This window comes from Cebus imitator, unplaced genomic scaffold (genome assembly GCF_001604975.1).
Source record: "Cebus imitator isolate Cc_AM_T3 unplaced genomic scaffold, Cebus_imitator-1.0 Scaffold19, whole genome shotgun sequence".
NCBI classification, from domain to species: Eukaryota; Metazoa; Chordata; class Mammalia; order Primates; family Cebidae; genus Cebus; species Cebus imitator.
Window position 1 is genome coordinate 10,569,112 of NW_016107334.1, and position 25,745 is coordinate 10,594,856.

General features: G+C 53.3%; 1 protein-coding gene across 2 annotated transcripts in view; it reads left to right on the forward strand.

Annotated features, from left to right (window-relative positions):
* The window catches only part of LRRK1 (leucine rich repeat kinase 1), a 141,221-nt gene extending 132,694 nt beyond the window's left edge, over positions 1-8,527 (forward strand). Inside the window, exons 31-35 of one of the 2 annotated variants that reach the window (XM_017518832.2) lie at positions 26-142; positions 3,088-3,938; positions 4,370-4,471; positions 6,305-6,478; positions 8,096-8,527. In XM_017518832.2, coding sequence (XP_017374321.1) covers positions 26-142; positions 3,088-3,938; positions 4,370-4,471; positions 6,305-6,478; positions 8,096-8,180 — 1,329 coding nt within the window. In that variant the 3' untranslated portion in view covers positions 8,181-8,527. Of the gene's footprint in view, positions 1-25; positions 143-3,087; positions 3,939-4,369; positions 4,472-6,304; positions 7,761-8,095 lie in introns of those variants that run through there. The other variant, XM_037735080.1, reaches the window with a different exon arrangement.
* Positions 8,528-25,745: the final 17,218 nt, after the last annotated feature.

Here is a 25,745-nt window from a genome sequence, read left to right on the forward strand (position 1 = left end):
ACAGTGGACCTGTCTGCCTCCGCAGGACCAGAAAATCTACATCTACACCCTCAAGGGCATGTGCCCCTTAAACACGCCCCAACAGGCTTTGGATACTCCAGCTATTGTCACCTGCTTCTTGGCTGTGCCTGTGATTAAAAAGGTGAGATGAGGGCAAAGGTGGGTATGCAGGTCTCTGATGCGCTTCTGTGCCCGGGAGGGGCCTCCTAGCTGGGAACAGCCCAAAGCTATATCAGGGTGGGGACTGCAGAGCCACAGCTTCTAGGAACACCTGGCCTAGGACACAGCCTCAGACACGGTGGGAGGAAAGACATCAGACCTGGTCCACCATTAGTGCCTTCTGGTTTGCGAAAACCTAAGTGCCCGGCCAGACTGAGGGCTAAGTGAAAGGGGAAAACTTGCTTTCACATGCAAATACCCTGACTCGGGTGGAATGCGTGTTGGTGCAATGGCACAGTGAGCAGTCATGTGTGTGCCCTTCCCTTCAGAGGGCAGTGGCATCTGGAGCCTCTTCCCCACCTGCCCAGGCCAGAGCCACCCCATAGCCACTTGGTCACCAGGTCCTGGAGGTCCTAATCTCCTTTCTTCCATCTCTGCCTCCCCCCAAGTACTCACCATCTACCCTAAACCCGATTCCTCTGTCCAGCATGGCCCTGCAGACTCATCTCTTTAACCTCCTAGCCCTGGCCTTCCAAAATAAGACCCCAAGGGGGCCCAGCCAGCTGTGTGGTACCTTGGGATTAGCCCCAGCTTCTGTGAGGCTGTCCCCCAGCCTCTGCCAGCCCTGCACCCTCTCCACACAGCACCCCACTCTGCTGAGTCCCCGACATCCCAGCCTCCTCCAGGAATAGCCCCTCCACGCACCTCTTCCCAGACCGCCTCCGATGCGGTTCTCAAGACCAAGGGCCTTGGCCCCTTCTCTGAGAAGCTGCCCCTCCGTAGGAGGAGCTCCCTGGCTTGTCCAGCCTCCTCCACCCACAGGATTCAGGCCTGGCTCAGGCAGTTCCGGTTTCATCCACGCTGAGGGGCCCATCTGTGCAGCAGGTACCCTCGGTAAATGCACAAGAAGCCTTTACTGGTATCGTTTTGTTAGAATGCAGTGCCAGATGCAGTGGCTCATGCCTGTAATCCCATCACTTTGGGAGGCTGAGGCAGGCGGATCACCTGAGGTCAGGAGTTCAAGACCAACATGGAGAAACCCCATCTCTACTAAAAATACAAAAAAATTAGCCGGGTGTGGTGGCACATCCTTGTAATTGCAGTTACTTGGGAGACCGAGGCAGGAGAATCGCTTGAACCGGGGAGGCAGTGATTGTGGTGAAGGGCAACAAGAGGAAAACTCCACCTCAAAAAAAAAAAAAATGTGGTGACTATCACCACCCAATTCCAGTTTGCCCATCTACGAAATAGGTACAAGAAGAGACAGAGAGAAGGCCTAGCATACCCAAAGGTCGGGCTGGTGCGCTTGGTGAATGAACATTATTACTACTTTGGGATGGTTGCAAAATATGTGAGCTCTTCCCTTCACCCTTCTTCAGTTTCATTTCTAAAAAAAAAACGAAACCAGGTATGAAATTAACCTTAGAGTCATTTATGACCATGGCCCCACAGTGAGGCTAGGCAGCTTGGGACCCGGCTCCCACCAGAGCACAGGCAAACACGACACAAAGTGTTATTGAGGCCACCACGGGCCAGAGCCCCCAGCCAGGGCACCACCTCCCACACGACCAGAGGGAATAAAGCCGGCTCTGTGCAAGGCCTCCTGTGCAGGGTGTCTGCCCCCTCCGAGGCCGCCAGGGCAGAGCCTGCATTCTTGCACGCGCACGCATGTTCACACCCAGCCGAGACGTGGCGCTCACCGCCCTGGCCGGGACCTGAGCCAGGATTCCAGGTAGAGACCTGGAGCCTGTTTGCCTTGGCTGCCTTCTGTCCCTGAAATCCTGGGGATGGATTTCGATACGCTTGCTTAGGGCATGTTGTCCTGGACAGTGAGCTGCGGGCCACCACTCCATTGCCCTGCACAGCCAGCCTCCTGAGCCCCCCAGCTCCCCACAAGGAGGCTTTCCGCCCTGCCCCCTCACTGGCTCGAGGCCCGGCTCCCTGCTCTGCCCTGACTCTGGCTTTGTTCTGCAGACCTCTTCCCACCCCTACCACAGCCGACTCAGTGTCTAGGCTGCAAAGCTGTGCTCTGTTTGCAGCTCTGCCCTGGGAGGTACTCGGGGAAGGTCTGGGGTGGGCCCAGCATTCAGCATGGTCTCTACAACTTTGGCCTCTGCCCCGTGACCTCTGGTGGGTGTAGAAGAGCTCATTCTTCATTGCAGGGGTAGGGGGCACCCTGAGGACCCCGTCACCACCAGCTGGACCACAGGCATCTCAGACAGATATAAGCCGGGATGAGGGCTCAGCAGGCTGAGACAGGCCTCCATGAGAGGGTTGAGTAGGAAGTAATTTCTTCCAGAATTAGTTCAGCAAACACATGTTGTCCACTTGGGGCAGGAGCCAGGTGGAGTCACAGGGCCACAGAGATAAAGGAGACCAAGCCCTTCCCTGTGCCAGGCCAGTGCCACGGGGATGCTGGTGGGCAGGGGGCCCTTCCTCATGGAACACTCCACCTGGTGGGGTGGCAGGCAGGACTGGGAGGCAGTGCACAGATGCCTGCTATGTCCACACTGCTGTCATGTGAAGCAGCACCCAGGAAAGGGCAGGCACCAGGTCCTGCCAAGGAGGTCTCAGTGGCCTCAAGGAGAAGGCAGCTCCCTGCTGCTCACCCTGCAAGAAGCTGGCACCAGCAGAGGCAACCCATGTGGTCCAGGTGACATGCCACCTTGCTTGGTGCCACAGGCCCTGCCTCTCGGTGGCACATTACTTTCTTTGCTGCAGGGATGGTAGATGTGGCTCTGCTGGGCCAGAGCTGCACTTCCTTAGGAGCTGGTTTTCTAAGAGCTTTGCTGCCCTGAGGTTTGTTGGTAGAAAGCCACCTGCCCGCCCAGATGGTGGGCGCAGATGAGTGCAGCGCCTCCTCTGTCTCTATTGGAATGTGGGACGTGGGAAATGGAAGGGCATGACGCATCCTGTCTTCCCTTGCAGAATTCCTACCTGGTCTTAGCAGGCCTCGCTGATGGGCTCGTGGCTGTGTTTCCCGTGGTGCGGGGTGCCCCAAACGACAGCTGCTCCTACCTGTGCTCACACACGGCCAACAGGTCCAAGTTCAGCATTTCGGACGAAGACGCCCGGCAGAACCCCTACCCGGTGAAGGCTATGGAAGTGGTCAACAGTGGCTCTGAGGTCTGGTACAGCAATGGGCCGGGGCTCCTTGTCATCGACTGCGCCTCCCTGGAGATCTGCAGGCGGCTGGAACCCTACGTGGCCCCCTCTGTGGTGACGTCGGTTGTGTGCAGCTCTGAGGGCAGGGGGGAGGAGGTCGTCTGGTGCCTGGATGACAAAGCCAACTCCTTGGTGATGTACCACTCTACCACCTACCAGCTGTGTGCCCGGTACTTCTGCGGGGACCCCAGCCCCCTCAGGGACACGTTTCCCGTGCGGCCCTTGGACGTGGAACCCCCGGGCAGCCACACAGCCAACCCAAAGGAGCCCGAGGGGGACTCCATCGCGGACGTGAGCATCATGTACAGTGAAGAGCTGGGCACGCAGATCCTGACTCACCAGGAATCGCTCACCGACTACTGCTCCATGTCCTCCTACTCCTCGTCTCCACCCCGCCAGGCTGCCAGGTCCCCCTCAAGCCTGCCCAGCTCCCCAGCAAGTTCTTCCAGCATGCCTTTCTCCACTGACTATGAGGACTCAGACAGGCTACACGAGCCTGGCGCTGCCTCTGACAGGTCTGAGCATGAGCTGACGCCCATGGACGGGGAGACCTTCAGCCAGCACCTGCAGGCCGTGAAGATCCTCGCCGTCAGAGACCTCATTTGGGTCCCCAGGTAAGTAGGTGAGGGCACTATCCAGGCTCTGCCCACTGCTCCTGCTCTGTGGGCAGAGCAAGGAGAGGCCCCTGGCTTCCTTAAAGGTCATGTGGGGACCCAGCAGGGACTGTTCTTCCAAGAGGGTTGGTTCCCTCTATTGGGAATCAAAGCAATGTTTTTAGCAAATCTAAGAGTGGCCTCATCAAAGCTCATTGCCTGCCAGAGAGCTTAAGGCGCCACACAAGGGAAGCCGCAGTCAACTGCGATTCAGTTTCCACTGGGAAAGTTCCCCTCTACTTTGGGGTCTGTCCCCTCCCTGTAACTTAATCCCTTAGCAGAAACTGCACGTCTGTTGCCTCCCTCCCGTGCCTTTCTGCACATTGGCTTCACTCCCCCGAGCGCACAGCTACGGACAAAAATGCTTCCCCTTCTGGGTTTTGGTTTCTTAGGCGCGGTGGAGATGTTATCGTCATTGGCCTGGAGAAGGATTCCTGCACCCAGCGGGGCCGAGTCATCGCCGTCTTAAAAGCCCGAGAGCTGACTCCACATGGGTAAGACTGAGGGGCAGCTCCTTTACGACCCAGGCAGCAGCATGAGCACGGAAGCCCCCGCAGCCAGGTCCCCCACCATGGCCTTGCTGCCCTTCCATTCTCACAAATAGTATATCCACCGATGTGGCCGTAAGGCAAAGTGGGGACAAGATGGGGTCCCCCAGGCAGCCCCTAGTGGCTCTGCACTGGCCATGGCTGCCTGTTTCTGGAGCACCCAGTGCACCTGTAGAACAGGTACCCTACCTAACAAATGCCTCCAGAGCCAGAGTTCAGCTGCAGTTAAAATGCAGATGCATCTAGGCGATTGGTTCCCTGTTCTTCCTGCCAAGTAGGAAACCCTGTCCGAGGTGCCCATCTGCTCACACGGCACCCGATGGTGCCTGCAGAATACTCATCTCCAAGCCTGAGTCTCGCCTCCTGTCCTTCCTGGGCTGAGGCATGGCTCGGTATACCTGTCTATGGGTGGGTACCCCAAGGAGGCATGCCAGTGTCCTCTGCAAGGGTGTACTGGGCAGGGTGGCCTGCCCAGGACATGGTCTATGTGGCTGGAGTGATGTGAGGCTGGCACCAGCTGCAGCTCCACACCTTGTTTACTCCCCTCACTTTGATGACTGAGCCCCACATGGCAAATCTCCCTTATGAGAAGCCCTCGTGTGTGTGTGTGTGTGTGTGTGTGTGTGTGTGTACCTTGGAGCTCTTCCATTTCGCACTAGGCCTGTTTCCCTGCAGCATGCGTTATCCCCATCCATGGGCAAGTGGGTTTTTATTTCATCTGGAGCATAAGAGGGTGGAGAAACCCCGGCATGACCAAGGCAGCAACCATAGCGTCCCACTCCCATGTCCACCAGCTTTGCACCTTTGCAGTGAGTCCTGGGCCAGTGACCCTTGCTCTGTAAGTGATTCTGGAAGCAAGATCTGGATGTGCTCCTGAGCTCTGGCAGAGCCTGTGGATGGCAGCCTGGAGCTGACGGAGTTGCCAGCTTGCAGGCGCAGCAGCCAGGTCCGGGCCTTGGCACACCTGCCATTAGCGTCCTAACCTTTAGCTGTTGCTGCTTTTCCTGTTCGTCCCCTAAAGCCAGATTTTACCTTTTTCCCACCATAGGGAGAAAGAGGCCCCAGAAGCCATCCTAAAGGGGGGCCCTGGCAAGGCCATGCGGAGTCAGAGGCCTCTGAACATCCCAGTTTGCAGGAGCGCCTTGGCGCCATGCAGACCACACACACACAGCACAGAGGGAGGAAGGGCAGTCAGTACGTGCTTGGGGTGTGGCACCCCCAGGGCAGGGAGGCCGCACCGTGGCCCAAAAGGAAACTTGCAGCACACCCACCGATCCTGCAAAACTGTCCACAGTTTCCACAAACATGCTGCTGACTTTGGGGCAGTAGCATACACCGTGTAGTGTATGATCCTGTACTTCCTAATGAGAGAAGAATCACAGTGAGCTTAGTGGCAAGGGAGTTGAGTGAAGCTCCGTCATGAGCCATTCACAGGCAGACATTTGGGTCTAGGGTGTTTTCTAGACCCTTTGGGGACCGAGTCAAGGATGCCTGATCTGATTGCCTCTGTGGCCTTCCAGGGAGTCAGATTCTCACAGAAAAAGCTCATGGACATGAACTCATGCCCACAGCTCGACTTTGCACTTTATAAAGCCTAAGCTCATAGGCGGGGCCGCCAGGAGAAGGGGCACATCTGAGCACACCTGGGAGAGGACTGGCATGCAGACACATTCCCCTCCCCTTAGCCAGCTCTGCCTTCCTCAGGTGGCACAGGGTGGGGGTCCTGGCCCCACCCAAGTGGGACCCCTGTGAGTTTCCTCAGACCCCTTTTCTCTGCAGGGTGCTGGTGGATGCTGCTGTGGTGGCAAAGGACACGGTGGTGTGCAGCTTTGAAAACGAAAACGCAGAGTGGTGCCTGGCTGTCTGGAGGGGCTGGGGCGCCAGGGAGTTTGACATTTTCTACCAGTCCTACGAGGAGCTGGGCCGGCTGGAGGCTTGCACACGCAAGAGAAGGTAATTCCTGTGGAATGACAGTCACGCGTGCAGAGCTGGCTGGTACCAGGCTGCAGCCTGACCCCTCTGCCATCAGCCTCTAGTTCTCCAAGGCCCTAGAAGACAGATGGAGTTCACCACTGAACTCCTCGCTGCTAAGAAGTGCTGAGAAGTGACCCGCCTGGTGGTGGTGGTTCCAGGGTTCTCCGGTTCTCTGGAACAGAGTTATCTGAATACCCCATACCCCATACCCCATACCCCGACTGCTGATTTTACAGCCCCAGGGAAGACAGTGGGATCTGGCTGGGAGGGGCCTCCTCTGGCCTCCTCCATCAGTCTCCAGGAGCAGGGGTGGAGGATCCTATTCTGAGCTGGCTGAAACAAAGACGGGCCAGGCCTTCATTCCATCCCCAGGTCTCAGATGGAATTACACTAGGGGCCCTCTGTTGGGAAGCAGTTGAGGTAGAGCAGGAGGTGGGGCCTGTGACCCCTGCCCTTTCCCCCCTGGAGACCCCAGGCTCTCAGCACATTTCACAAGCTCCTGAGGCCCCCAGGCCTGAACCAGCTTGGGCAAGCCAAGATCAGATGTCTCTGTGTTTGGGAAGGTCTCTGTGTGGGAAAGCCCTCGGAGGACCCTGGGTGAGGAGTGCTCCCCCATCCAGAGAATGAATGAGTTCCTTTAAGTTCACAGCCAGAAAGCCCAGGGTTCCATAGTGCGAGGGCACCAGCTCAGCCTTTACATTCTTCTCCAGCGACAAAAGGAAGGAGAAACTCAATCAGCAGGAACTGAGAAAGGGCCTTGTGTTTATAGCTTTGTGAAGTAAATTTGGACGCAGCTGGAGCACAAACCCTGTTTGTTTGCACATAATAATCTTGTTTATCACTTTAAAAACTTCAGTAATATCTCAGCGGTCAGGCTTCTGGTTGTGAAATCAGATTGTATGGGATTTATACAATTATGTATTTGCTAAACATTCACTCCACACGTGTACAGCAGAGTACAAAAAGAAAAACTGTCAGCAGGATTTATGGATACAATAGCAAATGTTAGAAATTATGCGCATGCATGCATTAGGCTCTGGCACACCATATAGGCACACACATGTGCAAACAGAGCCACTTTTTTGTCAAGGGTTACCGTTTGGGGCTCCTTCAATCAGAATGCAAGCTTGAATGAGAGATCATACTCCAGCTGAAGTTTCTTGACCCTTTTCTAAAATTATAAAGATCAGCCTGTGTATTTGCTGGAGATGCAGGGAGATGAGACTCTTGTAACCTGCAAATAAACAGATTCCTTCAAGAATGAAGCTGTGGCCTCTGTCTTTTGAGCTCTAATGACCACAGCACAGGCTCAGCCCCTGCCACACCCACTTGCTGCCTGGGAGTAATGGGCAGCCCCTCCTCGCCCAGGGTGCCTGCATGCAGGTGGTCCCTGAGCAGCTTCCATGGGGGGAGACACTGCTCTATCAGTCACAGGCCTGGAAAAAACAACTCCTCCCACTTTTTTTTTAACCAGTCTGGGCACCAAGTCCCAGGGGTCTGAGGTTCTGTGCTTACTGCCCACCTCCCTGCCATTCTTTCACCCTCGTCCCACAGCAGGGCTGCAGGGGACCAATTCTCCCTTTCCTCTCATTCCAGTGCACCACAGCTGCCCAGTTCACCCCCAAATACAAGCCAGATTCTGTCTGCCCCATGTCCCAAGCTTGTGCTTGGCATCGCCTGAAGCCAGACAGCTTTGCAGGCACCAAACTCGCCCTCTCCTACTCGAGGAAAAGCCAAGCCCCAGGCGTCACAGAGCCAGGGGAAGGGATCTCTTCACACCACACTTAGAAATCGTATGGGCCTGCGGTCCCAGCTACACAGGAACCAAGGCAGGAGGATCGGCCAAGCTGGGAGCTGGAGGTTGCAGTGAGCTATGATCATACCCGCTTTCTAACCTGGGTGACACAGCAAGACCCAACTCTTTAAAAAAAATCATACAGGAAATGACTAATGAACTCGACTCCATGAAACTGAAACTTACACGGAAAAATTAGTCCAAAGCTTAAAAGTAGACTATCAACTGAGGAAAAAAAAATATTTGCAACACAAATGAGAGACCAAGTGTTCACTTACCTTTATTAGAGAGATCATAATATCAATAAGAAAGAGAAAACCCAAAAGGCAAACAGGTAAAGGGCATGGGCAGCAATTGAATTACAAAGAAACAGACCCTTAAACAGCAGTGCTTGACCTCACCTGACAGCAAGGAAACAGACCTGAAGACTTGAAGACAACAGTAAAATGTCACTTACCACCCTCAGATTGGCAGAGATTAACCGGCCAGCAACTCCTTCCTGAACACCTACTAAGTGTCAGGCACTGTCACCGGACGCACAGACAAGAATCTTTGTGGGGTTTTTTTGTGTGTTTGTTTTTGTTTTTGAGACAGTCTTGCTCTGTCACCCAAGCTGGATTGCAATGACACCATGGTCTCAGCTCACGGCAACCTCTGCCTCCCAGGTTCGAGCGATTCTCCTGCCTCAGCTTCCCGAGTAACTGGGACTACAGGCACATGCCACCACAGCCGGCTAAGTTTTACCATGTTGGCCAGGCTGGTCTTGAACTCCTGACCTCAGGTGATCCTCCCATCTCGGCCTCCCAAAGTGTTGGGATTGTAGGTGTGAGCCACCACGCCCGGCTGAATCTCTGCTTCTAGGAGCTCACTTCTTGTAGGAGGAATTGACAATAAGCACACAAACAAGCGAGGTAGGGCAGCCAGCTGGACCACCCAGCTGGGGAACTGGTGGCTTGGCCTAGGGCTGTTACAGTTAACTGAGGCTGGGAGGCTTGCACCCTGCACCAGGAGGTACAATGTGAGACTGAAAACTGAGAGCACTAGGTGCAAGGACCTTGCACGTGCAAAGGCCCTGTTGTGGGATCAAGCCACTGTGTAGGGGAGACAGGAAAGCCTGGCATGGCTGGAGCCTTGAAGGAGGGGAGGAAGCATGGCCCTGATCGCAGAGAATTGCAAGTGTGGGTCCCCGCTGAAGTTCCTGGCAGTTTTAAGCAGGATTATTACGTGATGTAATCATCTTTACAAATCACTTTGCTGAATGGAGGATGGATTAACAAGGGGGTAGTTGGAAGTTGGGGCTACCCCTTGGAGGTCATTTTGGCCTTATCTACCCAAGTTTCAAATGCACATACCCTCTGACCCAGCAGTTCCACTTAAGTATTCGGTCCTGAAATATTTATAAAGGGGCCCAGAGATACAGAACAAGGATGTTGATTGTAGCATCTCTTAGAGTATGGCCCCAAACAGGAAGCAACCCGAACCTCTATCAGGAGGGAAGTCATAAAATTCCTGCATGTACAACAATACGGTACTCTGCAGCCTGTCAAAGAGGCAGACAGTGCTAACTGTGCTGGTCTGGAATGTTCTCCAAGATATAATAAATGCATTTTTTTGAAAGCAGCTTGCAGTACAGTATGTATTGAGTTACCATGTGTGTAAAAAGCATTGTAGAGTTCCACGTGTATGCACAGGGAAAATATCCCACAGGACACCCAGAGATGTGGCAGACACTGGTCGCCTCTTGCGCGGAGAACTGAGGGCTGGCATAGAGGAGGGAACCTTTTATTCTGAGTGTACACCTTCCTCTCTGCACCCTGAATTGTGTGCGTGCCTTATGATGGAGGTAGTTAGGCTGGGAAGGGCCTCTACCCTGGGTCCTGTAGGTGCCTCTTGACCTTGGTCTCCAGAGGTAATGGGGTGTCCCCCTTTGTCCTCTCTCCTCTGTGGGTGTCTGACTCCATGGAGGACAGGTCCTGGGAAGGGCTGGGCCCTCTAACAATCCTGTCCATCTGACTCCATGCTCCTGGCTGAACCAGAACCTCCCTGGCTGTCTTTGGGTAAAAGGCACAGGGCCCCAGCCGAGGCGGGTGGATCACGAGGTCAGGAGTTCCAGACCAGCCTGGCCAACATGGTGAAACCCCACGTCTACTAAAAATACAAAATTAGCTGGGCGTGGTGGTGTGTGCCTGTAGTTCCAGTTACTCAGGAGGCTGAGGCAGGAGAATCGTTTGAACCCGGGAGCAGTGGTTGCAATGAGCTAAGATCACGCCACTGCACTTCAGCCTGGGCAGTGGAGCAAGACTGTCTCAAAAAAATTAAAAGTTGCAATGATACCAATACAGTTACTAACAAGCATGTACACTGTAGTACTGATGGAAATGGTTAGAGCTCATCGTACATGTATATGTGTATGTATATCCCCTTCTTGGAAGCATGTAGGAGCTGTCACTCTGGGGGCCACACTGATGACCAGCTAGAAAGAGGTCCAACAGGGAGGGGCCCGCAGATGTGGGGCAGCCGTCTGTCCTGAGACAGCCCTGAGACAGTGAAACGCCTGCACACACCCACGCCTCCAGGCCTAGGAAAGACCCTCAAGCCGGCCAGTCTAGCACATGCTAACAAGATATGCTTCCCTAGTGCTAGTGAAGCAAGCCACAAAAGCAGAACTTTTTTTTGGAGATGGAGTCTCTCTCTGTCACCCAGGCTGGAGTGCAGTGGTGTGATCTTGGCTCACTGCAACCTCCACCTCCCAGGTTCAAGCAGTTCTCTGCCTCAGCCTCCCCAGTAGCTGGGATTATAGGTGCCCACCACCACGCCTGGCTAATTTTTGTATTTTTAGCAGAGACGGGGTTTCACCATCTTGACCAGGCTGGTCTTGAACTCCTGACCTTGTGATCCACCTGCCTCAGCCTCCCAAAGTGCTGGGATTACAGGCCTGAGCCACCACGCCTGGCCAGAAGTATATCTTGTTAGCATGTATATGTCCCACCAGCATATCATAAGAGTGGGGCAAATGACAGCTTCACTTCAGGAGGTAGACATCAGGCTGCAAACAAACACAAAGCTTCATGAAAACCTTGAGCTTCTAACATCCTACGGATGCACACAGACACGTATGTGCAGATACATCACATACACATACACATGACACACGTGCATGCATACACATATAAGGGAACTCGTCATGCAGGAAGGACACAGCCTAACACCTGAGCTCATGTTATGTATGAAAGTTTTATTTTTGGTGCCACAAAGAGAAATTAGTACTGGGGCAAAGGATCTCTCAGCACAGCAGTTCTTTTTACTTCCTGCAGAAAGGGTAGTCCCACTAGCAATCTTGCCATAAGAGTACAGCAAACAAAGGAAAGCAGACATACATATTTCTTATGCATTTGGGGTTGTCCTTACTGCTGTGTCTGATCTCCATTGGCTGGAGCCTGACCTCACAATCTAAACTAAAACCCAATTGGCTAATAACCTGAAACTTTTCTAAACAGGTAAAAGCAATGGAGAGCAAAAAAAAAAAAAAAAGGAAGTCTAAATAAGGAAGGGCATAGGCTGTGAGCTGGGACATGCCTGTGAGCACATCAGCACAGACATCTTGGTTAAAGTACAAGGACATAGAATGTACTACGTGCCTGTGAGCATGTCTAACATAGACATGCTACATAGGATAGGGCTTCTAGCAAAAAGCAGGAAGGTTTTTGAAGACAGGGTTTAAAACAAACTATTATTTCTATCACTTATGAGTGTTTCTTAAGAAAGGAAACTTTGAAGAGGAACTTTTCTACTTCCCACAGCTCAGGTTCCAGTCACCTTGGGAGGAACAGCTGGGAGCACTGCCCCAAATGAACCGTCGACACCCTGGCCCCTGTGTCCTCAGCTCTTATCTGGTCACACTCTGAGGCCTTGCCTCTTTTCCAGGGGTCCGGAATGGTCGCTGCAACCCTAGGAAGGCTCAGAACCCCTGGGAAGAGCTATGAGCACGGCAGGAAGATGGGGAGTGGGCTGAGGAGGGGAAGAGGCTTCAGCACTGGGGTCAGTTCCAGAGAGAGCAGAGTGTTTCATTGTGTAACCAATATAGCATTTTACACGTGTTTCGACTGTTTGGGTGTTCGAAGCACTAGAGAGTGTCTAACATTTTAGACTTTAAATATTTACCAGTGGGATCCAAAAGAATGTTAAATCAGTGTTTCACTGGAGGTCTTGCCAAAACTCAGGAGTTGTATGTTAGATGCAGAAGTGGTATGTTACCGTTTGGAAAGGGCTGAGGTTTCATGTTTAACAGATTCCTGAGCCTGATAAGTCGGATGTCAACCGTGCAGTCATGCTCAGGGTACTGCTCAGGCAGTAACGCGTGAGGCCAGCAGCGCCCTCACAGCCTGGCACCCAGCCTGGCTCGTAGGAAACGCTCATGTGTTGGCCATGAAGACACTTCAGATTTGCTGACCGAAAGTGCTGGGATGACTGACTCCATTTCTGTGACGTAAGGGCAGAAAGATCTGAAAGAGAGTGGCATCCATTACCCAAGGGCACCTTCAGCCCACTCCAGGCTAGATACCCCTTGCCTCCCCTGCACCCCACAGCGTTCAGCTCACCCAGAAGCCCGGAGAACCCAGGGGAGGTGTGAGCAATGGAAGAAAGATCAGCAAGGGGACCTCACCAGGCACACCGTGTCACTCAGCAGTGGGGCAGGGACAACCCTCAGGGAGTGGGACATATTAGCTGTGCTCTGGGAGGCTGGGAACAATGGCCCTACAGCATCCCACAAATCTTAAGCGCTAGGGCTCCCCCTCCCCATCCCCGGGGGCTGCAGATCAAAGACCCCAACCGGAAGCCCACAGCTCATGGCATGGCAGCCCATCGTTTGCCACTGGGAGATCTTGCGCCTCTGTGGGGTGACGGTGGCAGGGAGGAAACTATCTGACATTGCTGTGGTTCACATCTCTCTTACTTCTCTCTTGCCAACAGGAAGCTTGACCCCTGGAAATTCCCCTCCAGTTGCCATAGGCCTCCTCCCCATTCTGCAAACCCCTTTCCCAGGCATGGGGATGCCCGCTCAGAGTTACTTCTACTGCTCAGCAGCAGGAGGCTACGTTCTGGAGGCTGGAAGACCGGGATCAAGGTGTCGGCAGGGTTGGTTTCTCCAGCGGCCTCTCCCCTTGGCTTGGGGATGACCACCCTTCTCGCTGTGTCCTCACATGGTCGTCCCTCTGTGTACGCCTATGTCCTAATCTCCTCTTATAAGGACACCAGTCCTACTGCATTAGGGCCTACCCTAACGCCTCTTTAAAGCCTCTGTCTCCAAATACAGTCACACTCGGAGGTACTGGGGGTTAAGACTTCACATGAATTTCAGGGGACCCAGTTGAGCCTATAACACCCTTCGTGTTCTGAAAGCTGTATGGGGGGTTCCACGGAGCCTAAAGGCCAGCCAGAGAGCATGCCTGAGGGTGAACAGAGGCTCTGGAAGGAGGACGGTGCAAGGCAAGGAAAGGCACCCGCAATACACTAAGTGAAACAGGGGGGCCTGGGGATCATGTTTATTCAAAAACTGTGGAGTGCTGTATAAATGTGTAAATGAAAAGGCAGGAAGGACAGGGACCAGCAGTGGTTACTCCTGGCTGCTGGGATGGCCCCTAACTTTTATTCCTTTCTTTTAAATTGTTTATATGTAGAATTTCTTTGGCAATAAGAAAAAAAATCAATGTTACGAAATTATTCTTTTTTTTTTTTTAGACAGGGTCTCACTCTGTCATCTAGGCTGGAGTGCAGTGGTGTGATCTCGGCTCATTGCAGCCTTGATTTCTGGGCTGAGGTGATTCTCCCACGTCAGCCTCCTGAGTAGCTGGGACTGGAGGTGCACACCAATATGGAAAATTGTTTCTATTATTTCTATTTAGCCTGGCTAAATTGTTTCTATTTTTTGTAAAGACAGGGTTTCACTCTGTTGTCCAGGATAGTCTCAAATTTCTGGGCTCAGGGGATCCTGCCACCTAGTCCTCTCAACCTGCTGGAATTACAGGTGTGAGCCACTGTGCCCAACTAAAATATTCATTCTTTACTACTATAAAATTACTGTGGAACCAAGGAGTGCACATCCATGCTGTGATTGGTCCCCTTTGGGACTCCAAGCATCCTGGCAGCAATGCCAAAAAGGCATCATTGTCAGTTACCCGGTTCCCAGAATCCAGAAACAACCCGTTGTCCAAGTGGTACGCAACTGCCTTGCTCCTCCAAGGCTGGACAGGAATCTCGTTTTCCCGAGGCTGCGGGACAGAGGGCCTTTTCAGTGTCGTCTCTTCTAACTGCCTTGGACGAGGGGGTCGAGGAGGGTGCTCCCATCCAATCATTGCTGGCCCTTGAAGGCCTAAAGCATGGCTTCCTGGTCTCAGAAGGACCCCAAGGTACTGGCGCACCTAGTATACCCAGCCTCCAAAACTCCCTCCTGGAGCGGAGTTTCTGAATGAGAGGGAGGCTGGGTGCTGGGAGTGCCCACCCTCTGATGAGCACAGCTGGTGTCCTCTCCCAGGATGGGGAGGGGCAGCGGCTTCTCTCAGCCCTGGGGGCTGGCCCGGAAGCTGGGTCTCCAGTGCCCTCGCTGTTTCTGTGGAGAGTTGAGTGTCGGATCACTGCCAACTGGAAGCCCCCACTCCCTCTGCCATTTCCCAAGGACTAGGGACAGGACCCAGGATTCTCAGCCGCCCCTCCCCCCACACTGGTGTCTGTCTCCTTCCCAACTGGGCACTTTCCAGAGGCTGGATAAATTCTGGTGGCCCAATGCATTCTGCTGGTTCTGCTGCCAGGACTTACGGCTGTCATCAAAATTCCCCTTGACACGCATCCCCGCATACTCCTCAGCTCCCGAGTCCAGCCACTTTGCCCAGAGGTGCCATGAGAATTCCATGGCTCTGGAATTCCCCAGCCCTCCAGAGCCCCAGCCGGTCAGTGGGACCAGAGCAGTCTCAGTCTTTGCTGAGGACCCCGTCCCGAGACGGCTGGGCTGGCTCCAGCAGCGTTCCACCACCGTCCTCTTTCCATGTCCCGGATAATGAAGACCTTTAGCGGGATCAATGCACAGCCAGCCACTGTGGCCAAGACCTGGGGCCTCCTGCCCACTCAGCTCCATCTGGGGTGTGGAGTATCCTTCACTGCAACCCCCACCTCAGCCACTGCTGTGCAGCTCTTGATCCTCAGCTTTCTCATCTATAAAACCAAGGAATTAAACAAAGGACCTGCACCCAGGACTTAGCAGAGCGGGATGCTTGGCAAGACTCCCAGGCGCCAGTCACCCACTTCCCGAGTTTCCGCTGCAGCCCGTCACCTCCCACAGCCCCCAAGTGCTGTGCATCAGCGGCCCCACCATTTAATCGCATGCTTGACCACACCGAGGTCTGCAAGGCAGTGGTGGCTTCCAGCACATGAGCACCAGGAGCTGACCTCTTCCCCTCCTCCAGAGTGGCCTCTGGGATGTGCCGTGTGCTGTGTGCCAGATGACATCTCTCCCACCCCAACCCAGTCCTCCATCTCCAAGTCCAGCCAAGGCAGCCATGTCAACCCTGCCCTCCAGGCAGCACGACCACTACCCAGGTCTGGAGACAGAGGAGAACAGAGGGGAGGAAGAGGATGGGGGTGGGGGGAAGCTTCAGCCGACAATGAGGTAGAAGGAACTAGAAAACACCTCCACCTCTGAAATAGCGGCATCAGGTCGCCGAAGCCTGAGATCCAGTGCGGCGGGAGAAGTGGAAGTGAATGAACTCTTTATCTGCACTTTCTTTATCAAAACGGTTTAAATTGGATCCAAGGCACACTAGGTGTTTCTGCCCTCCGTGCAAGGTTTCTGCTCCTCAGTGGAGCCGTGGAGCAGACAATGGCTGGAGCCCAGCCTGCCCATCGGCGGGGCCCGCTGGGTGGGGGCCTGGAGCCTGCACAAGGCCAAGGCGATCTCAGGAATCAGGGCTGGACCCCTTCCAGCTACTAGTCTGCCCACCCCAGAGGCCCCTGTCCTTTGAGCTTCCTTTATTGGTTTCCTTTTCATTCACTTTTATGTTCAGAGGTCAATCCTGAGAGAACAGAGAAATGCTGGGTAGTGCAATTTGATGCAGGGCAGCTGGGGTCAGGGTCAGAAAACGGGCCTACACTCCCTCCAGCACCTCCTGGCTGGGTGACCCACAGCCGCCTCCTCTCTCCCGGGACCTGTGGCTCCTCCAAGCCCTGCCTCCTTGGTTGTGATGAAAAACCAATGGCTATGTTCCACAAACTACCAGTTCGTTTGCAATGGAGGCCATGGGGGCCTCCAGACAGAAGAGCCCAAGACTTCTGAGTACAAGGAGGGGCAGCCGGGAATTGGGCCTCTTCTGGGCCCTGGAAACCCCAAAAGCCAAAGACCCAGGGCTTTGCCCCAAACCTCCCCCTCAAGGCCACGCTGAGGACTAAAGGAGTGGCCAGAGCCCAGCCCCAGGGGGCTTTTCCTTAATGTGGTGATGGGCGTGTGATTTGGAAACACAGGCCCAGGTTCAAATCCTGCCTCTGCCAATTGCCAGCTGCCAGACCCAGCGCAAGTTTCTACACCTCTTAGATCCTTGTGTCCTCACTGGCAAAGATGGAAAATAATACAGGGATGGCGTTCTGGAACGGCAAGTTGTAAGGGTGTATGTGTAGACAGATCCCCACGCAGAGAGGACGCATCAGGGACAATGCCGCAGCCCCACCCGGGCTCCTGGAGTACAGGCTAGGTGCACAGGCCTCCAGTCTTTCCTGTCAGCACTCCTTGGGGACATCCATGCCCCCTCCCCAAGCCCACCCTCCTGACCTTGGCACACTCACGGCCAGTGTTACATCTTTCCTGCTGTCTACTTCTGTTCCAGTCAGGGAGGAGACCCTGAACCTCAGGCTTGGCCTTAAAAGTTCTCTTCAGCTGCACACAGCTACCCCCAGCACAAGAACAGGGACAGGAACCAACAGCAAGGGGCCTGGCATTTCCTAAGCGAGAAGGACCTACGGAGGAACTCCCATCGCTCAAGGTAGGGCATCTGCTCCTCCCAGTTCTCAGGGAGGGATTGCATCAGGTCTGGGGCTGGGCTGAGAGGACTTCCTTACCTGCTAAAGGGAGACAGGCAGGGGGACACCGGAGCGGGGAACATGAGGGTCTGGGTGCAGAGGCTTCCTTGTTGCCCCAGAAAAATGTGACACTCCTCATTGCAGCCCCTGTCCCAAAAACCAACTCTCCCCAGTCACCATTAACTTCCAGGTAGTAACGGGAGATGCGGGAGAGGGGCCCTTGGGCAAAGCTGGGGGCTGGGTCCTCTTTCTCCCACAGCAGAGAGAAAGAACTCGGCAGACCTTGGTGGCTATCAGCTGGGGGCTTGGACAAAAAGGTCTGCTGTTTGCCAGAATGTAACAGCTCCTCTCCCTCGCTGAAGCCCAGGAGTGGAGGGAGCCATGCCAGCCTCTCCAGCCCGTTCCTTAGGGCACCTGCCCCCATTCAACCCTCTGGAGGGAGCAGTTCCCGCGCCCGCTGCCAGGGGGAGCCCCGCTCCAAGCAGCCGGACCCTGCCCTCCCTCTGGCTCTGCCTGGCCCCACCACGACAGGGGACCAGCCAGCCGAGAAATGGCTGCCCCTGGGCTCCTGGGCTGTCTGAGAAGAGTTTGTGGCCTTGATGAGTTTACTTTACCAAGTATTCCCAAGTAGGATGCCTTCTGGGGAGAAAGGAACCCTTGTGACGGGTGTGGGCGAATGTAAATACAGACACCCCAGCGGGCAGGCAGAGGCCCGGAGGAGCGGGCCTGCCTCGGGGCTGGCGAGGGGCGACTTTCTTCTCCAGGCGTTCTAGTTGGCATCTTGGATTTCTTGTGCAATAGAAATTTTTTTTTACTGTAACTTGGCTTTTTTGCATGTGCTACAGGCTTATGAACAGTCTGGTCTCCATGTGCATGCATGTGTGTTTCTGTGTGCATGTACGTGTGTGTTTGTGTTGTGTATATGTGTGTGTTCGTGTGTGTTTTTATGTGTGTGTGTGTCTGTGTGTTGTGTATATGTGTGTGGGGTTTTGTGTGTATGTATGTGTGTGTGTGTGTTTGTGTGTGTGGGTTTTTGTGTGTATGTATGTGTTTGTGTGTGTGTGTCTGTGTGCGTCTGTGTGCACACACACATACTTTAATGTCCCCAGCGTGTGGCCCCATGGCCAGGTGCAAGCCTGGTCTGTGCCCACACTAGGGAATTTCGGTGCTCTGCAGCCCAGGGGCACATTGGGAATAGGGGAAAGAGTAGAAAAGGGCCTGGAAATCCGGAGAACATTTTTCCTGAGTCTCTGGACAAAAGTAGCTTCTACAGCTCACAGCTGGGACCTGCGAACCCTGCGGTGTTCTCAGCAAAACTCCTCAGCACTCAGCCATGAAAGGCAAGCCTGCAGCTCACACTCATGTCGGCCACCCAGAACTCCTTTGTGTTAGCCTGCCCCTGAAACAAATAGGGCAGAGCATGGCAAAGGTTCTATCCCAAGGCCCCTAAACTGCAGCCACAAAGGGGACACCATCCACCAAGGAAGCTCTAGGTCCCCGGGGAGCTCTCCAGGACCCCCCCCCCCACTGCTTGGCTCCAGAGTGAGGCTCTGCCTGGCTCCCCTTATTCCAGAACCACAACTCACAAGCCAAGAAACACAAGACCAAAAGCCACAAGAACAGTCACAGATAGTGAGGGAGGCGGGCCAGGCCCCTGGGGAAGCCTGGGGCACTCCATCAAACCGAATGGCCCTGTGGACTCTGGGTAACACTGAGCTTGCCCCTTTTGCCCAGCCATGGTGAAAAGGCAGACATGGAGGGGCCTCCCCCATGCCTGGGTGGCCCAGCTCATTGTTGGGCCTGTGGAGGACCTGCCCAGCAGCTGTTAGGAAGAGAAGGAGGCACTGGAAGGGCCTGGTCAAGGCTGTCTGTGCAGCTGGACTGTGGCTGGGTGGAGTGGGAAGGAAAGCCAGGAGGGTGGCATGTCTGATTATGTTTTCCAAAGATGACCACAATAGTACCTCCCATCCTGTCACTCCTCCCATCAAGAAGTGGAGTCTATGTCTCTTCCCCTTATATCTGGGGGCTTGTAACTTGCTTGTTACCACCAGAATGTGGTGAAAATGATGCAGTATGACTTCCAAAGCTCCGTGGGAAAAGGCAATGAAACAGACACTCACCTCTGGAGCCCTGAGCCTGTAGGCAAGAAGTCTGACTGTGATGAGGCCGCCATGCCGTGAGGAAGCCCAAGCCACGTGCAGAGGCCATGTGTTATGGCTGACAGCCTGGCTGAGGTCCCACCAACAGCCAGCAGCATGTGGGGGAAGCATGGCATCTTCAGATGGTTCCAGCTATTGGGTCCCTCTCAGCTGTGAAGTCTTCAGACTTCACAGGATGGAAGCGAGTCGGCCCTGCTGTGCTCTGTCCAACTTCCAGACCCCCAGAGCCACGAGCATGGGAAGATGGCTGTGGTATGCTGCTAAGTTTTGGGATGCTCTGTTAGAAAACAGCAGTCACTGGAACGATGGTCCAGGGAGAGATTCAGAAAATGGTGCCAGCCAACCTTCTGCTCTTTTCACTTTCACGGATGCTGCTGGGACCCAGGAGGCCGCAGGTCTTTTGAAGAGCTGCCCCGTCTCTAGCAGGTAATGACTCAGGCTCAAGGGACATGGGAGTTGCCTCTGACAGGGCAGCCCCCTCTGCCTGGGGCACAGGGAACCAAACTTAGCAGCTTGTGCCAGGCAGAGCTGGCCTCTTCTTCCCAGGCCTGAGGAAGGTGCTGGTGGCTGAGACTGACCGTCCACGCTGGCTGAGCTCTGGGGTGAATTGGCCAGGCCTGCTGGCGTTTCCAGGTCTGCTGGATGAATGGGGCCTCCAGAGTCATGGGTGGCTATAGCATCAGCTCCTTGCCAGGCCCAAGCGCAAACCACTGCTGCTGTGGCCTAGCGACCTTAGAGAGGAGACATAACTTGCCTTTGCCATTTGTTTCTGGCCGGGGCTCTGCACTCCTCTCCATCAGCTGCTCTGACTCATCGGGAGTGGACAAAGGGACAGAAGTTTCCAGGAAAATGGAAAGAGACTGCAGGCAGGTCCTGTGGCTGTGGAAGTGGGTCTGGGCGGGGCAGCGACAAGGCTCCCAGCTCCAGGGGCCCAAGTGGCCAGCAGCAGCCAGGCCACAGGCGGTCAGCAGCTGCCGCCATCGCCCATCAGACTATCTGTTTCCAAGGAAGAGGCCCCAGGAAGCCGCAACACAGATGCCTTTATTCTCCCTGCTGAGATGCCAGCCAGGGACTAAAGGGCAGGAGAGAGGCCCCCGAGGTGCGGGTTTGCCTCCCAGAATGTGCAGACGGAAATGACCTTGACCTTCTCCCATCCCTGTTGTGCACACGGGAAACAAAGGCCCAGGGAAGCGCCGACCCAAAATGTGTCGTTGCCAGGGCAACCCAGCCACAGCGCTCACAAGCCTGGGAAAAAGTTGTTGTTCATCACGGGGTGGATGTTTGTCTTGTTTTGATTTTTCAAAAGCCTGAAGCAAATCAGCTTTTTAACATGCTGCTCCAGGACACGGTGCTACTTGCAGACAGCCTGAAGAGCAGACGCAGGCAAAGCTGATGGTGTTCAGACACCCTCACAAAACATCCCTGCAGGCCTCCTCCCTCACTTCTCGGCAGACCGCCGTGTCCCGTCTGTACCCGAGACCCGAGGGTCAGGCCGATCCCTATCCATTTCCCTCAAATGGCAGCTTTCATGTAGGAATGAAGTTAAAAGATCCAAGTTCACTGTCTGCGGTATGAGGCAGTTGCCCTATTTTCTTTTCCCTGAAAAGTTAGGAAACTTTGACACTAAGGAGGTCATTCATCAGGATTTCACATTGTCACACGAGTTTAATTACTGTCACATCAGAACAAAAGTCAGTGCTGATCCAGCCATGTGTGGCATGACTCCAGACTTCTTGGTGAGGAATGGCGATCCTTTGGCAGAATTCGAGCTTCCCTTGTTGTAAGAGAAAGCAAATTCACCTCCCAGAGAGGTCTTCTAGCATCAGCCCTGGCTGGAGGCTCTGTCCATTTAGGTCCTAAGCATCTCACGTGGGCATCGGGTGAGATGAGCAGGGACCACAACCTTCCCCTAACTCCCCAATCTCCATTGTGGGGTCCAGACCTAGGCAGCTCCCAGGCCCTAATTCAGCTTCACAGGGCAGCAGTGCCTTCTTTAAGCCCCGCTGCTCCACCCAGCACGGCCTCCAAGTGCCCCTGTGCCTGCCCATTCTCTTAGGCACCTCCCATCTGAAGGACGGTGGGGCAGATCACCAGCATGCACCTGCGGGAGGACTCAGCGAGAGGAGGGAGACAGGGCAGCCAGGCACTGCTGTGCTGTGCCCACCCTGCCTACTGGACTGGCCGAGGGCAGACCATGGGGACCTGTGCTCAGGTTTTAAGAAGAGAGAGGTCATTCAAAGTGGACTGAGACATTCTATATTGGCGCCAGAGTGGCAGTGGCTCTCGCATGTGGATGAGTACACATGAGAACTCCCTGGAGCACCCCCAACTCTATTCATGGCAGTCGCAGAGAGCCGTAGGAAGTGGAGGGTCTACAGACCTGGTGGGTGATCCTCGGGGTCCATGATTGCCACTGTGACTGGGCCCCGTTTCCAGGCTATGCCCAACAAGGCCAGCGTGGCAGCCTCCACCTCAAGCCTGTACCATGCCAGCTGGCCCCAAGGGACTTCTGGGTGGAGCACCAGCTGGGTACACCATGAGGATGAGACGGTACAAACTGAAGATAGAGTGGTGGGAATAATACAAATTACTAAGCCATGAGGTGAGATCACCTCAAGGTGACTGGTGAGTGTAAGCTTTGGCTCCGTGCTCCCGCGTCTAAGTTCTTTAAAAATGCAGAAAAGGTGTTTAAGAAAATAAGTTAATTCCTGGCAGTGCTGGGGAAAGGTGGGTGTAGCAGATTGCATTTTCCAAGATGGCTACAACAAGACCTTCTATCCCTCATAGCTTTTCTCCCAAAGGACTCAGACACTCCTCTATTTCCTCTGTCCAGAGTTGGGGTCTCTCCTTCCTCTCCTGGAACCCTGGTGGGCCAGTGACTACAGCAAAAGTGATGCCATGTGACTAGCTGGGTCAGAAGGGCTGTTTCCATTTCTGTCTGACCCTCTGGGCAAGCTTGTGGTTGACACCCAGACTCCATACTGTGAGGAAGCCCAAGCCACATGAAGACGACACAGGTGGGTGTTGCATCTGATGCCCGGATAAGCATCACCCCCAACCACAGTGTGACTGCAGGCCCATGAGAGCAGGGCCTTGGAACAGGACCTCCCCAGCCAAACCCATCAACTCTCAGAGCCAGGAGAAATGATAATAAAATGGTTGTTTTAAGCCATTGCCTTTGAGAGTGATTCATTACTCAGCAACAGATAACCAGAACAGAGATACTTTCAGTGGGCCAGAAATTATGCAGCAGCAGGATCAGTGAAAACGAGGAACCATAGCTCCGCATTCTGGAAATGGTGGCTACCTCCAGTTCAGTGGGAGCAGGTACAGGGGAGAGAACCGGACTGCAAGTGACTGTTAGGTACTAAGTGCTTGCCTCCAGAAGACCACCTGCTGGTCCACCCCACCTGGCGACGCATTCCTGCCTCACCTGCAATTGCTGAGGACAAATAGATACAGCACTTACAGATGTGTCAACAGGAAACCTCCCCTTCTAAGATGAGCACTTAATGAAGACACTGCAAACAATTGAGGAGAACCCACTGAGAGAGAGTCACCAAACTCAACAGCTAAACTGCCTAGAGAAGGTGAGTTCTCTTTACAAAGAAATGGAAATTTTAGAAGTATATTGGTCGGGCATGGTGGCTCACACCTGTAATCCCAGCACTCTGGGAGATTGAGGCGGGTAGATCACTTGAGGCCAGGAATTCAAGACCAGCCTGGCCAACATGGTGAAACCCTGTCTCTACTAAAAACACAACGTTTTTTTAAATGCCTGGGCCCAGCTATTTTATAGGCACTTTTTACTTAACCTTCAAAAATAGGTAATGATTATGTTAGATAAACTGCTTTGGACATATAACAATCTAGAAAGTGAATTAACATATTTTTCAGGATACTACAAGGTTGATTCCAAAATGAAAGGAGAGCACACTAATGATCATCTATGCAAACATTTTAATATATTAGCAAATCAAATCAAGTAGCGTAGCAAAGGAATAACCCATTATAACCACGCAGCATTTAATCCCAGATAAGCAAGACTTGCTTGACAGTAAGACTCACTATGCTAGCTTACTAGAGTAGGAAAAGCTAAATTAGATGAACCTCTCGGAGGAGGAGGAGGGGGGAGGGGGAGGAGGAGGTGGAAGGGGGGAGAAGGGGGAGGGGGAGGAGGGGGAGGAGGACGGGGAGGGGGACGTTGACAGCAAGTGGGAGGAGGACGAAGAGGAGAAGGAGGAGGGAACTTTTTAGCTATTGTTTCCTTCACTTGACTAGGGCATTCTCTACAGACCCCCAGTGAAGATCCTACCTGCTGATGAAGCTTCGGAAACCTAGTTATTAAAGGCACCACTTTTTGCCCAGCGGATTGTGAACATTTTGAAAGACTGATAATATCAAATGTCAGTGCCAAAGGAAGGTTAGGTAAACAGGAAAGTCGTCTTATTGGGCAATTTGATTAAAAAATAAAAGAATGAAATGCTGTCACGGACGGGCCTGGAGGACAATACACTAAGTGAAATAAGCCAGGCATAGAAAGACAAATACCACACAGTCTTGCTCACATGTGGAAGCTAAAACAGTGGGTCTCAGGGAAGCAGAGAACAGAAAAGTGGTTACCAGAGACTGGGGAGGGTAGGAGGAGAGGGAGGAAGGGGAGACGCTGGTTAATGGATACAAAATTACAGCTGGATAAGAAGAGGAAGTCCTGGTGTTCTAGAGCAGCCATCCCCCAACCTTTTGCACCAGGGACTGGTTTTGTGGAAGACCCCGTGTTTCCACATCCCCCCAGGTTGGGGGATGGTTTTGGTGTGATTCAAGCACGTCACGTTTATTTATTTTTATTTATTTATTTATTTTCTTTTGAGATGGAGTTTTGCTCTTGTTGCCCAGGCTGGAGTGCAATAGCAGGAACTCGGCTCAACACAACCTCCACCTCCCAGGTTCAAGCGGTTCTCCCGCCTCAGCCTCCCGAGTAGCTGGGACTACAGGCATGCGCCATGACGCTCAGATAATTTTTTATGTTTTTAGTAGAGTCGAGGTCTCTCCACGTTGGTCAGGCTGGTCTCGAACTCCCGACCTCAGGTGATCCGTCCGCCTGGGCCTCCCAAAGTGCTGGGATTACAGACGTGAGCCACCGCACCCAGCTGCACATTACATTTATTGTGCACTTTATTTCTGTTATGACATTGTAACACATGATGAAATAATGGTACAACTCTTCATAAGGTAGAATCAGTGGGAGCGCTGAGCTGGTTTTACTGCAACTAGACTGTCCCATGTGGGGGTGATGGGAGACAGTGACAGATCAGCAAGCAGTACATTCTAATAAGAGGCATGCAACCTAGATCCCTCGCATTTGCGGTTCACAGTAGGCTTTGTGTTCCTGTGAGAATCTAATGCCGCCACTGATCTGACAGGAGGCGGAGCTCAGGTGGTAACGTGAGTGATGGGGAGCAGCTGTAAATACAGATGAAGCTTCTCTCGCTGGACTGCCTCTCACCTCCTGCTGCACAGCCCGGTTCCTAACAGGCTACTGACTAGGACCAGTCTGTGGCCGGGGGACTGGGGACCCCTGTTCTACAGTACTGTAGGATGACTACAGGTAACAATTTATTTATTATATATTTTCAAATGGCTAGAAGAATTTGAATGTTTCCAACACAAGGAAATGATAAGCGTTTGAGGTGAAAGATACATTAATTACCCAAATTTGATAACCACGCATCGTATACATGTATCAGAATATCACAACATACCCTGTATATACAATTATTATGTGCCAATTAAAAATAATCAAAAAGGCCAGGTGCAGTGACTCACACCTGTAATCCCAGCACTTTGAGAGGCCGAGGCAGGTAGATCACTTGAGGCCAGGAGTTCCAGACCAGCCTGGCCAATATGGCAAAACTCTGTCTCTACGGAAAATACAAAAATTAGACAGTCGTGGTGGTGGGTACCTGTAATCCCAGCTACTCTGGAAGGTGAGGCATGGGAATTGCTTAAACCCAGGAGGTGGAGGTTGCAGTGAGCTGAGATGGTACCATTGTACTCCATCCTGGATGAGAGAGTGAGACTCCATCTCAAAAAATCATAATAAAAATTTAAAAAATAGCAATCAAAAATAAGTAAGTTAGAATATGACAAATAGAATTTTTACATTGGATCTAAAACTTTTAAACAGTTAAGAGGCAAAAAACCACAATGAGACACCATTCCACATGCTGTC